Below are 14,386 nucleotides of genomic sequence, written 5' to 3' on the forward strand. Positions count from 1 at the left end.
AATGGGAAACGTGGGTTTTAGACTCAAAAAACCTGAATTTTAATCCTGGCACTGTCAATACCAGTTTTATCACTTTGAGCAAGTTACTTAACTAAGGTTCAGTTTCTCAGTGTAAAAAGGAAATAATGGTATTTACTTCTCAGGTTGTTTTGTGGATCAAATGAACTTATAGAACATTGCCTGGCACACAATAAGGTACTGTTAAATTCCTTTCCATTCACCTATGAAGAGATTAGGATTTTGTGATTAGCTTCAAACTTCAATGGCCTACAGAAGGGGGACAGGGAGAGAGTAGGCAACAAGAATAGAGAGAGATTCATGGAAACAGGACAGTTGTAGGTATTCTTGATGGTTATAAAGGATAAAGAATCTAAACAGCTTTTTTATTTTGACCAGTGCCTCAATTGCTGCCTTTATTTTTGCTCTCATGGGTATAGGAATTGACCATCTCTTTTGCTTTATATTTCTATTTTCTATTGCCTTCATTTATAGACTCCACTCCCAACTTCCCTAGCCAATAGCAAGACAGAATTTAGTCCTAGTTTCTCCTCCTAAAGTTACACACAGTTAAACACACCTGATATAAAAACACACACCTGGAGACTGACTTATAGAATGGCAGAGTGAGGACCTCAGTGAACTCACTCCCCCTCAAACAACGAAAATAAAAGCAAACAAACTATTTCAGAACTCTGGCATTTAATGAAAGGCATGGAAAGAACTATAAAATACAACAGAAACTACTGAAACTTGATGCCCTTGAGAAAAGCAGCAGCCCAGGCATCTGAGATGGAATATGGTCCAGAGAGCACGTAATTAATGAATATGCCAGTTCCAATCCTGTCTGTTGGCTGGGGAACCTGTGACCTTTATCCTTCTGAATTCAAGTTCATCTCTTTTCCCCCCTAACTACCTGTGAGAATTAAATAATGTCATATGGTAACAACAACAAAACACTCATGAGTACTGTCATGAGTTATTTACCTTAAAAAACTTGCTAAATCCAACATCTCTACCTTTAAGATGAAAGATATACTATTTGCAGTCAAACCATTTAGAAGCTTTAGACTTTGTTCTAAGACTGCACTTTACCTTTCCATAAAGTTATTATCCATTAACATTTCTAAAAAGAATGACAATAAGGCCACAATTGTAATCTGACATAAATCAAAGGGACAGTATTGAAATTCTTCAGCAAAGTATTTCTCTGCACTGGGTGTCAATCTTTCTGGTACATTTCTCAAAAATATGATTTCTATTCTTTCCTCTGTATTAGAGTAAGCTGTCTATCACAACTAGCTGCTTTAGAATAGATCCTTTTTGCAAAGCACCAATCCTACAATTATACTGCTTTTCTCCCTCTGATTTCAAAACAGCATTTAAAAGGCAAATCTTAACCCAGACAATCCAATCTATAACATACTATAAATTTATAGACTTCCAAATGTATATACAATGTTGCAGTATAATTGATTTACTTTTATTTTGCTTTTATATCATCAAAGTATTAATAGCTAACCATGACTTTTCTTAATTTGAAAATAAGCAAACATTAATACATATTTTAATAAGATTAAACTCCTACCTTAGGAGAAGTGGAGAAATCTCTTCCTGCAGAAACACCTGTGTTTTCATTTACTCCTCCCGTCTTTGGTGAGATGGCTGGTGGGGCTGGGGCTTTTCTTTTTACTCGCCTTTCAGTTTCCAGTTCTTGAACTGGACTTAGCAAATTGTTTGGAGGAGGAGTTGGTTTAGGTTCATAAAAAGGATTTGATCTAAATGAAGAGGAATTACTGTTACATATCTTTATAAAAATAGTTTATTCCCAACTAAAATACTGTAATATCTTTATTTATAAAACTAGAACATACTGAAAATAAGGAAAAATCCAAACCAATGATAACTTACAATTTGGAAATAGTCACAATTAATCTTTTGTTTTGTGAATCATTAACAATAAAATCTTCCCTTTTAAGAAATATTTTAAAATCTTTAAAATACAAAGTCATACTCAGCTCCACTATATACAGACGTTGGGAAAATGTTTGTAATGAAAGTAAATCCTATGTATTCTCTACATCCACAGAAAAGGAAATAAGATGAGGAAACATTTATTTATTTTTTAATGCTCCTCTCACCAAACATTTTTTTCCTTGCATTTCATCTCTTCCTCTGTGTTAAAATTCACTTATTAGGGACTATCCTTTAGAAGTTCATTCAGTGAAGCTCTTTTAATAGCAAATTCTCCCAGGCACTGAAAACGTCTTTATTCTAGTCTCATACTTTTTTTTTTTTTTGTCTCATACTTAAATGATAGTTTAGCTGGGTAATTTATTCTAGTTGTTAGTTAATTCACCTCAGTGCTTTGAAATAGTAGCCCACTGTTGGCTTAGTACTGCTCTTTTGTAATTTATCTCATTTCTGGTTGTTGTTAAGATCTCCTTATGTCTGGTTTTGAGCAATCTTACTACAACATGTCTAAGTGTGTATTTCTTTTAATTTATCTGGCTTCAGACTTCTTGAATTTTCCTGAGTCTGGAGACTCATGTGTTTCAGTAGTTCTGAAAAATCATCAGCCACTATGCCTTTGATAGCCTCTTTGTTATTTTCTCTATTCTTTTCACTAGCAAATCATATCAAATTATGTTGAATTACCTCTTTCCTACATATTTTTACAAATTTATATATCTCCTGTTCTACATTCTGAATAACTCCTTCACATTCTTCACAAGATCCAGTTAACCTTTTCTTGTTTCATTGTGTCTAATTTAATGTTCAATTCTCCATGAATTTTAATTTCATAAGCATATTTCCTTATATGGCTTGTATATAATACCTTAGGTACAGAGATTTGAGTCATTAATCATTTGTACATATTTATTTTATAGTCTCTATCTGATAAATCTATCATTTGAATTCCTTGCATTTATAATCCTGGTCTTGACTCTTCTCTTAATAAATGATTTCCTTGTGTATTTTGTAATCCCAGATTGTGAGTTCAGGACTTATTGAGGAAATCCTATGTAGTCTGAGCTGGGAGAGCTGTTCAGAGTGTTTCATGCTTGGATTTGCCAAGTATCTTATTTTCTTGGCTTTGGCAGGAGGCGGGGGTGGGGGCGGTGTTCCTGGACTATCCTGCCAACATAACATCAAATCCACATGAGGGTATGTTTATGCTTATAACTTCCTAGAGAAGTCCTCTTTTCTTCTCTACCTAGAGTTTAGGTCCAGACAGAAAACCTTCCTTTCCTGTTAACTCTATGAGTAGATATTTATCCAGTTGAAAGAAGTTAAAAGAAAGTGAAAGTCGCTCAGTCATGTCTGACTTTTTGCGATTCCATGGACTATAGGCCACCAGGCTCCTCTGTTCATGCAACTCTCCAGGCAAGAATATAGGAGTGGATTGCCATTCCCTTCTCCAGGAGATCTTCCCGACCCAGGGGTTGAACCCAGGTCTCTTGCATTTAAGGCGGTTTCTTTACCATTTGGGGCTTCCCTGATAGCTCAGTTGGTAAAGAATTTGCCTGCAATGCAGGAGACACCGGTTCGATTCCTGGGTTGGGAAGATCCACTGGAGAAGGGATAGGTTACCTACTCCAGTATTCTTGGGCTTCCCTTTGGCTCAGCTGGTAAAGAATCCACCTGTGATATAAGAAACCTGGGTTCAATCCCTGGGTTGGGAAGACTTCCTGGAGAAGGTAAAGGCTACCCACTCCAGTATTGTGGCCTGGAGAATTCCATGGACTGTACAGCCCATAGGGTTGCAAAGAGCAGACATGACTGAGTAAATTTCACATCCTTTACCATTTCAGCCACCAGGGAAGCCAGTTAGTCATCCATAAACACAAGTATCTAGTATATATGATGATTATTCTTCCTATTCCTATTATAACATTGCTATTATAATAAAAGTAATAAATTTATTGTTATTTTTATTAGTTTGTTGCAAAAATTTTTTTTTTTTTTTGCAATACCACTCTGTTCCCTAGAGTTCAATATCTTGTATGCACAGTAACAATAGCGTTTCTGAGTCTACAAGGCTAACACCCAGACCACCCAAACATACTAAGTATACCAAGGGAACTCCATCTAGTTATATAAGGTCTGTACTGGTAATAGCCTTCTGTATTCAGTTACGTATGTTCTTTTAACTGCAACAGAAGTAGATTCTTTTAGAACCAATAACCAAGTATCTACATCCCTGCCTAACAACGGTCTGCTCTCATGAGACTCTGGGTACCAAGTAATCTAAACGAGAGAGGGGAAGGAAAACATACTTGTTGGTCACTCTCAACCTGTACTAGTCGCAACAGTTAGTGTCATGTGACTCCTCCTCATTGAGCTGGAGGTATAGCCTCAGAATCTCTCTTACCTCTGCAGGCCTTACCAAGTTATTTTTCAAACACTAAAAGTAGTTCAAAGGGAGGTAACAAATAAAGAAATGGAATTAAAAAAAATTTTTTTTAACTCCAAAACTTATAAAATGAAAAAAAAACTCCCCTCTCCCCCTCAAAACTTACTCTTTGCTATCTGATGTTAAATGTTTCAGTACTGAACAAACCCACTTCAATCTAACTGAATTAATTGACATGCGAACTATTTGGATGATATTTTTTAAAACTATTCCTAATTACATCTCTCTATAACAAATTTCCACAGAAGTCTGTAACATGGTAGCTGCCACAATAATCATTATTAACTTGCTATGTAAGTATGATTAGATTTAAGAAAAATTTTGAGGACTTAAGGATCAGTTCAGTTACTCAGTCGTGTCTGACTCTGCGACCCCATGGACCACAGCACGCCAGGCCCCCCTGTCCATCAACAACTCCCAGAGATTAACCAAAATCATTTCCATTGAGTTGGTGATGCCATCCAATCATCTCTTCCTCTGTCATCCTCTTCTCCTCCTGCCTTCAATCTTTCCCAGCATCAGTGTCTTTTCAAATGAGTCAGCTCCTCGCATCAGGTGGCCAAAGTATTGGAGTTTCAGCTTCAACATCAGTCCTTCCAATGAACACTCAGAACTGATCTCCTTTTAGGATGGACTGGTTGGATTTCCTTGCTGTCCAAGGGACTCTCAAGAGTCTTCTCCAACACCACAGTTCAAAAGCATCAATTCTTCAGTGCTCAGTCTTCTTTATAGTTCAACTCACACATCCATGCGTGACTACTGGAAAAACCATAGCTTTGAATAGACGGACCTTTAACAAAGTAATGTCTCTGCTTTTTAATATCCTTTCTAGATCGGGCATAACCTTCCTTCCAAGGAGTAAGCGTCTTTTAATTTCATGACTGTAGTCACCATCTGCAGTGATTTTAGAGCTCCCAAAAATAAAGCTTATCACTGTTTCCACTGTTTCCCCATCTATTTGCCATGAAGTGATGGGATTGGATGCCATGATCTTAGTTTTCTGAATGCTGAATTTTAAGCCAACTTTTCACTCTCCTCTTTCATTTTCATCATGAATATCTTTAGTTCTTCACTTTCTGCCGTAAGGGCGGTGTCATCCGCATATCTGAGATTATTGAAATTTCTCCAGGCAATCTTGATTGCAGCTTGTGCTTCTTCCAGCCCAGTGTTTCTCATGATGTGCTCTGCATATAAGTTAAATAAGCGGGGTGACAATATACAGCCTTGACGTACTCCTTTTCCTATTTGGAACCAGTCTGTTGTTCCATGTCCAGTTCTAACTGTTGCTTCCTGACCTGCATACAGGTTTCTCAAGAGGCAGGTCAGGTGGTCTGGTATTCCCATCTCTTTAAGGATTTCCCACAGTTTAGTGTGATCGACACAGTCAACAGCTTTGGCATAGTCAATAAAGTAGAAATAGATGTTTTCCTGGAACTCTGTTGCTTTTTCGCTGATCCCACAGATGTTGGCAATTTGATCTCTGGTTCCTCTGCCTTTTCTAAAACCAGCTTGAACATCTGGAAGTTCAGAGTTCACCTATTGCTGAAGCCTGGCTTGGAGAATTTTGAGCATTACTTTACTAGCGTGTGAGATGACTGCAACTGTGCGGTAGTTTGAGCATTCTTTGGCATTGCCTTTCTTTGGGATTGGAATGAAAACGGACCTTTTCCAGTCCTGTGGCCACTGCTGAGTTTTCCAAACTTCCTGGCATTTTGAGTACAGCACTTTCACAGCATCATCTTTTAGGATTTGAGATAGCTCAACTGGAATTCCATCACCTCCACTAGCTTTGTTCATAGTGATGCTTCCTAAGGCCCACTTGACGTCATGTTCCAGGATGTCTGGCTCTAGGTGAGTGATCACACCATTGTGATTATCTGGCTTGTGAAGATCTTTTTTGTACAGTTCTTCTGTGTATTCTTGCCACCTCTTCTTAATATCTTCTGCTTCTGTTAGGTCCATACATTTCTGTCCTTTATGGAGCCCATCTTTCCATGAAATGTTCCCTTGGTATCTCTAATTTTCCTGAAGAGATTTCTAGTCTTTCCCATTCTATTGTGTTCCTCTATTTCTTTGCACTGATCATTGAGGAAGGCTTTCTTATCTCTCCTTGCTATTCTTTGGAACTATGCATTAAAATGGGTATATGTTTCCTTTTTTCCTTTGTTTTTCGCTTCTCTTCTTTTCACAGCTATTTTAAGGCCTCCTCGGAAAGCCATTTTGCTTTTTTGCATTTCTTTTTCTTGGGGATGTTCTTGATCCCTCTCTCCTGTACAATGTCACGAACCTCCGTCCATAGTTCATTAGACACTCTTGTCTATCAGATCTTGCCCCTTAAATCTATTTCTCACTTCCACTGTATAATTGTAAGGGATTTGATTTAAGTCATACCTGAATGGTCTAGTGGTTTTCCCTACTTTCTTCAATTTAAGTCTGTTTGGGCAATAAGGAGTTCATGATCTGAGCCATAGTCAGCTTCCAGTCTTGTTTTTGCTCACTGTCTAGAGCTTCTCTATCTTTGGCTGCAAAGAATATAATCAATCTGTTTTCGGTGTTGGCCATCTGGTGATGTCCATGTGTAGAGTCTTATCTTGTGTTGTTGGAAGAGGGTGTTTGCTATGACCAGTGCATTCTCTTGCCAAAACTCTATTAGCCTTTGCTGTGCTTCATTCCATACTCCAAGGCCAAATTTGCCTGTTACTCCAGGTGTTTCTTGGAGAAGGCAATGTCACCCCACTCCAGTACTCTTGCCTGAAAAATCCCATGGACGGAGGAGGCTGGTAGGCTGCGGTCCATGGGGTCACTGAGAGTCAGACACGACTTAGCAACTTCACTTTCACTTTTCACTTTCATGCATTGGAGAAGGAAATGGCAACCCACTCCAGTGTTCTTGCCTGGAGAATCCCAGGTACGGGGGAGCCTGGTGGGCTGCCGTATGGGGTCGCACAGAGTCGGACACGACTGACGCGACTTAGCAGCAGCAGTCAGGTGTTTCTTGACTTCCTACTTTTGCATTCCAGTCCCCTATAATGAAAAGGACATCTTTTTTGGGTGTTAGTTCTAAAAAGTCTTGTAGGTCTTCATAGAACTGTTCAACTTCAGCTTCTTCAGCGTTACGGGTCGGGGCATAGACTTAGATTACCGTGATATTGAATGGTTTGCCTTGGAAACAAACAGATCATTCTGTTGCTTTTGAGATTGCATCCAAGTACTGCATTTCGGACCCTTTTGTTGACTATGAGGGCTACTCCCTTTCTTCTAAGGGATTGTTGCCCACAGTAGTAGATATATAGTGGCCATCTGAGTTAAATTTACCCAATCCATTCCATTTTAATTTGCTGATTCCTAAAATGTCAATGTTCACTCTTGCCATCTCCTGTTTGACCACTTCCAATTTGCCTTGATTCATGGGCCTAACATTCCAGGTTCCTATGCACTATTGCTCTGTACAGCATTGGACCTTACTTCTATCACCAGTCACATCCACAACTGGGTGTTGCTTTTGCTTTGTCTCCATCTCTTCATTCTTTGTGGGTTTATTTCTCCACTGATCTCCAGTAGTATACTGGGCACATTGCAAAGGATTTGTACTTAACAGGAGAAAATTACAAAATTCCTTAAGACAGGCAATTTTTCAGTGTGTTTTATATAACTGAATTTACAATACTAAGTTGCATTCAACTTTTATTTAACTTATTTAGTAAGTATTACAAAGATATCTAGAACTATCCTTTTTCTTCACGTCTCTCTGCCTCCCTCTAACCACTTGAATATTGGTATACTTTGTATTTAGACAAATGTTTTTCTGCATTGATAAATATGATCATGTAATTCTTATTCTTTAGTTTATCACCATGGTAGATTATACTGATTGATTTTCAAATATTGAAACAGCCCGGTATTCCTGAGATAAACTTTACCTGTTCATGGTATATAATTCATTTTGTTGAATTGCATCTGACAATATTTTGTTAAGGAACATTCATGAGGGATATTGGTCTGTAGTTTTATGTTTAGTTTGTGTCCTGTTGTCTGGTTTTGGTACCAAGGTAATACTAATTTCATAAAGGAGTTGGAAAGTGTCTCCTCATCTATTTTCTGAAAGAGATTGTGCAGAATTGGTGATTATTATTCTTTAAATGTTTCATAGAATTCTCCAGTGAAAAGAAGGTCTGGAAATTTCTTTTTGGAGAGCTTTAAAATTATAAATTGAATTTTAAAAATCATTTTTAGGGCTACTGAGCTTACATATTTCATATTGGCTGAGTTATAGTTGTCTTTCTTGAGAAAGTGGCCCATTTCATTGAAGTTGTTAAATTTATGTGCGTCAAGTTTCTTTCGTGGTATTCTCTTGTTATCTTTGTGTGTCTGCAGGGTCTGTAGTGATATCCCTGGTTGCATTTCTGGTATTGGTAATTTGTATCCTCTCTTTTTTTGTTGTTGGTTATGCTACAAGTTATGCTCTGATCAATTTTATCAATCTTTTCAAAAAACTACTGCTTTGTGACATTGATTTTTTTTTCTCTGTTGCTTTTCTGTTTTCAGTTGCATTGATTTCTGCTCTTTATTTCCTTTCTTCTGCTTGCTTTGTGTATTTGCTCTTCTTTTTCTAGGTTCTTGATGGGGCTGCAAAGAGCTGGACACAACTCAGCACACACAAATTTTCCCCTCCTTTGTAATGACAAGAATTATATAATTTCTAATAAGTACATTTAAAAATACTTGAACAGCATTTTAGTAAGGAAAAATTATTAAAGGAATTAGCATAATTTCCACATTCTGTTAATCAACTCTGATCTGAATCATCTATTTCAAGGCATCTCACATCACTATGAATAAACAAGAATTATTTTTATTCTTGTACTGTTCAAAACTAATACATTAGTAGTATCATTAATTCATTGTGAATTAAAAACTCAGTTATATTAAGTGAAAATTGGACAGAGTAACTTTAAATATTATTCATTTTTTAAAAAAAATAAGAAAAAGTATTATAGAAAGAAAAACTAAAGTTGATTAGAAATAGGGTTAGCAAACACAGTGAAGAAAGTGTGGAGTGAAACTTATACTCTTTTCCTCTCACTTTGAAAGTTTATATTTCTTTGGGAAAACAATTCAAACGTATTAAAATAAGTGTGTGACTTTTCTGATTAAACTTCAACGACAACTTCCCTTGATAAATCGATGTACACCCACATCAGTGATTTCATGCTGGACCTCAAAAGTTCATCCCATAAATGCTCTGAAAAATATTATTGCTCTATCACTTCTCAGTTTTCCTACATAACTGCAAGGGCTGAACTAACCCCCAACATGAGAAAACTGAGAAAACCATACAGTTGATAAGTGTAAAGGACAAGTGCCAAAAGCACTTAAGTATGCATACATTCTCTTGGAGCTGACAGATATGCTGAATTTCTGAAGGCTGTTTTACACATCACAGAACTCAGCACTATTTATTTATGATAGTTTCATGTCAGAGGACACAGGAAGTGTTTGATAATGGAAGGTGAGTCATACAAGCATCCTGATGAAAAGTCATAAGTTTATTACTAAAGTAAGAACAACTTCTGGAAGATTTTTGCCACTTAAGTTAGACCGACAAACTTCTGGAGACAAAGATGAGAAATACCAGGTAAGTAATTAACAGAGTTCTTCCTGGACATTATTACCTGATGAGCAACCTTCGAGATTTATGGATAATGTTCCTACAAAAAAGCTGTTTGTAGGCTCCTCTGGTAACCTCAGATGATTGAGCAATTCAGAATGTTCTTTATTCATGGGAAACTTGTAAAGGCTGTGACTCTCATGTGGAAAAAGAATGGTCAAAAGGAAACACCTAGTCATTCTGATTTTAGTTTTTATTAAGGCATTTTAAAAGTTTAAGCAAACATTAGATGTCTCTTTAATTTGTTAATAGGAGAGAGCAGGGTGTGTGTACGTTGTGTAATATTCATGCATCTTGGAGTGACTGAATGCTTGTCTTTAAAGTTTGCATTTACATTCAAATACTCTAGGTGTGTGGCTATTACTCAGCACCTACACCACCCTTGAGAAATTTTATTTTGATCACACATTAGCTATTTCAAAGAAAACAAACACAACAACTTCAGCAAGAGCAGAGTCAACTTTTTCAAGTCCTGTATAGTTATTCATTAGTATTGAGATCTCAACCTGGGTTTTGAATCAATGATTATCATGACATAATTCCTGTTCTTATAGGAGGTTAGAACTATTTTTTAGTTTTATCAAAACCTAGCTATACCCATGGAAACATGTAGCACATGTGAGAGTTATTGCCCATGTGCTGTAAAATGAGCAAAGGTTGAGAAATGCAGTTCCAGGCTAACAGAAAACAAGTCAACTACCTTCTTCTTTCAAACAAGTCTTTCAAATATTTAAACTTGGTTATTATAGTTCCCTTAAACCACTTCTTTACTAAGTCAAACAGTCCCTATGTCCTCAGTCACTGCTCATTTGATGTGGTTTCTGGACATTTTAATGACTCTGTTCACTCTACTCTGTTAATGCTTTGAATCATCAGCGCGCCTTGTAAAGTGCAGCACCCAGAAGCAAAGTAATGTTCAAGATGGGAGCTGACCAATGTACAGGAGAGGGATGGCATTTCTTACTGCACACAAGGCAACTGCTCCCGATTTTTGTACATCAAAGGAGCCTTTTTATAATTCCCCTCTCAACCCATATAACCCATATTTTGAAAAAATTTCCTACTACACTGCATTTTGAAAGAAATAACTTTTTATTAAGGTCTAAATAAACATCAGTACAATGAAATTCAGTATTTCCAAGGAAAACAAAGACCCATATAGCCTCACTATAAGCAAACATATAATTATTATTTAGCTTTTAGGAAATGTAAAATATTCTGTAGATCTCCCCTGTTTCACATCAATTATTTTCATCAAACAAACCTAAAGCCCAAGAAATCTAGGCTAGGAATCACTCATGTGACAGAGTATTTGTTAATAAAGTTAAATATTGCTGTGGGTTTTTGTTTTTTTTTTTAAACAGCTTTATTTAGGTATTATTGATATACAGTAAATAGCACATATTTAAAAAGTATAACTTGATGAGTTTTTATATATGCACATAAGCATGAAACCATCAGCACAATCAAGACTACAAACATTTCCAATTCTCCACAAGTTTCCTTGTATCCCATTTAATCCATCCATCCCTCCCTCCACCTCCAGTCTCAGGCAACTATGGGTCTACTTTCTCTCATTACAGACTGTTTGTATTTTCCAGTTTTAAATAAAGGATATCATATAGTATATGCTCTTTTTTGGTCTGACTTCTTTCACTCAGCATAATAACTTTCAAACTGATCCATGCACTTACATGTATCAATAGTTTGTTCTTTATTACTGAGTAGTATTCCACTGTTACGGATATACTACAATTTGCTTATTTATTTGACTATTGGTGGACACTGGGGTTATTACCATATCTTACTATTATGATAAATAAAGCTGTTAAAATATTCATGTATGTGACTTTTTGTGGACATACGCTTTGATTTCTTTTGGTTAAATACCTAGGAATGGGATGGTTAGGTCAATAGAAATATGTTTAAATTTTTCAAAAATTGGCAACTTTTTTTTCTAAAATAGCTGCATTTAGAACTTTGAGAGTTGAGAGTACCAGTGGCTCCATGTCCCTGACAGTATCTGGTATAGTAAAGTCTTTTAAATTTGAGCAATTCAGGTGGGTGTGTACTGGCATCTTACATGATTTTAATTTGCATTTCCTTGATGACTAAGATGTTGAACAACTTTTTACATACACATTGGCTATTCTTGTATCTTCTGTGAAATGTCTGTTTAAATCTTTTCTCTCTTTAAAACAGACAGGCTGTCTTATCATTGAGCTAGCATTCTTTACATATACTTGATAGAAGTCTTGACTGATAGGTATTTTACAAAGAAGTCTGGCCACATTGTGGCATGCCTTTTTATCTTCACAAGTGTTTTTTAAACAGCAAAAGATTTAACTTTAAAGAAATCTGAATTATAACTTTTTCCCTTTGACTTTTTTTTGCATTCTATTCAAGAAATTTTTGCCTAATTTATTTTTCTCCTATGTTTTCTTCTAAAAGTTCCCATGTTTCAGTTTTCACTTTTAGGGTATGATCTATTTTTAGTTAAAATTTATATTTGTTGTGAGGTAAGGACTGTAGTTCTTTTCTGGAGGGGTTGGGATATTTTAATTATTAAAGTATAATAATACTTTAATTATTTGAGCAGCATTTGTTGTAAAGATTATCCTTGCCTGACTTCCCATGCTACTTTTGTCAAAAATCAATTGGCAATATATGTGTGGATCTAGCTATAGATTTATTTATATTCTCTTTCATTTAACTATATGTTTACTTTTAAGCCAATATCAGAATGTCTTGGTTAATGAGTCTTGAAACTGAGTAGTGTATGTCCCCAGCCTTTATACTTTTACAAAATTCTTTTGGCTATTATTCTAGGTCCATCATATTTCTGTATACATTTTAGAATTAGCGTTTATCAATTATTATAAAAAATATACCAAAATTTTATTGGGATAGCACTGAATCTATAGATCAATTTGAATCCATGGCTATAACATTTCTCTCCATTATTTGTCTCAGCAATGTTTTATTGTTTTCAGCATATAGGTATTGCATTGAACATCTTCATCCAAATTTATCCCTGAGTTTTGGTTTATTTTTTTGGATGCTTTTGTATATGTATTTTAGAATTTTCTACTTCTGATTGTTAATTGTTACTATTGAGAAATACATCTGAATTTATAAACTGACCTTGTATCCTTTACCTTGCTAAATTTACTTTTTAGTTATAGTAGACTTTGTAGAGATTCCTTATAAATTTCTACATAAATGATTATGTCATCCATGAAAAAAAGATAGTACTGTATATCTTCAAATAGCATGTATAAAAAGCTTAAAACAGTATTCAATTTCCCCATGCTCAGCCCTTGTGTGACTACTGTCATTTGTTTTATTTCTTTCCCTATCCAAAACCCAGAATATACTGCTATTTATACTTTAAATGATCAATTATCTTTTAAAGAAATTTTTAAAAATAAGACATATATTTTATATATATTCTATTTGCCATTTCCTGTGCTGATCATTCCTTTGCGTAGATCCAAATACTGTCATTTTTCTCCTGCCTGAAGGATTTCTTTGTAATATATATATATATATTTTTTGGTAACATTTTTTGCAAAGCAAGTCTGATAATGATGAATTCTGTCAGGTTTTGCATGTCTGGAAATGTCCATTATTTTGACCTTTTTTTTTTTCCTGGAAAGAAAAATTTGTTTTGGCAGGTTTTTTCCTTTCTTCTGGACTATGTCTCAGAGGGTAAAAGTATCTGCTTGCAACATGGGAGACCGGGGTTCGATCCCTGGGTCAGGAAGATTCCCTGGAGAAGGAAATGGCAACCCACTTCAGTACTCTTGGCTGGAAAATTCCATGGATGGAGGAATATCGTAGGTTACAGTCCATGGGGTCGCAAAGAGTCGGACATGACTGAGCGACTTTACTTTTCTTTCAGTAGTTATATATTACCCCACTATCTTCTAACTTGAATTGCTATTGTTAAGAAGCCTGGGTATAGTTTTCTTCATCATTCTTGTGGTTCATCCAGCTACTTAGACATGTAGATTTACATATGTTTTTAATTTCTAAAGCTTTTAGTCATTATTTCCTCAAACATTTTTTTCTGTTTCCCTCATCTTCTTTCCTCTCCTTTGGGAACTTTAGTTACACTTACGTTAGGCTAATTGAAGTTGCCCACTGATCCTCTGTTCACTTTTTTTTCCTTTATATTTTAATCCAGAGAGTTTCTATTGCTAAGCATTTAGGTTCACTAATACTTCCTTCTGCAGTATCTAACATGGGATTAATCCTATTCAGTGTATTTTACATCAGATTTTGTATATTTCATGTTTATA

The 14,386-nt window shown here is 35.8% G+C and overlaps 1 protein-coding gene across 7 annotated transcripts in view; it reads right to left on the reverse strand.

Annotated features, from left to right (window-relative positions):
* Positions 1-14,386, reverse strand: part of EHBP1 (EH domain binding protein 1) — a 427,793-nt gene that overhangs the window by 163,463 nt on the left and 249,944 nt on the right. For all 7 annotated transcript variants that reach the window (XM_043917682.1, XM_043917688.1, XM_043917687.1 and 4 more), the window contains one exon: positions 1,586-1,775. In XM_043917682.1, coding sequence (XP_043773617.1) covers positions 1,586-1,775 — 190 coding nt within the window. The remainder of the gene's footprint in view (positions 1-1,585; positions 1,776-14,386) is intronic.

The sequence above is a fragment of the Cervus elaphus genome, chromosome 11 (assembly GCF_910594005.1).
Source record: "Cervus elaphus chromosome 11, mCerEla1.1, whole genome shotgun sequence".
Taxonomy (NCBI): Eukaryota; Metazoa; Chordata; class Mammalia; order Artiodactyla; family Cervidae; genus Cervus; species Cervus elaphus.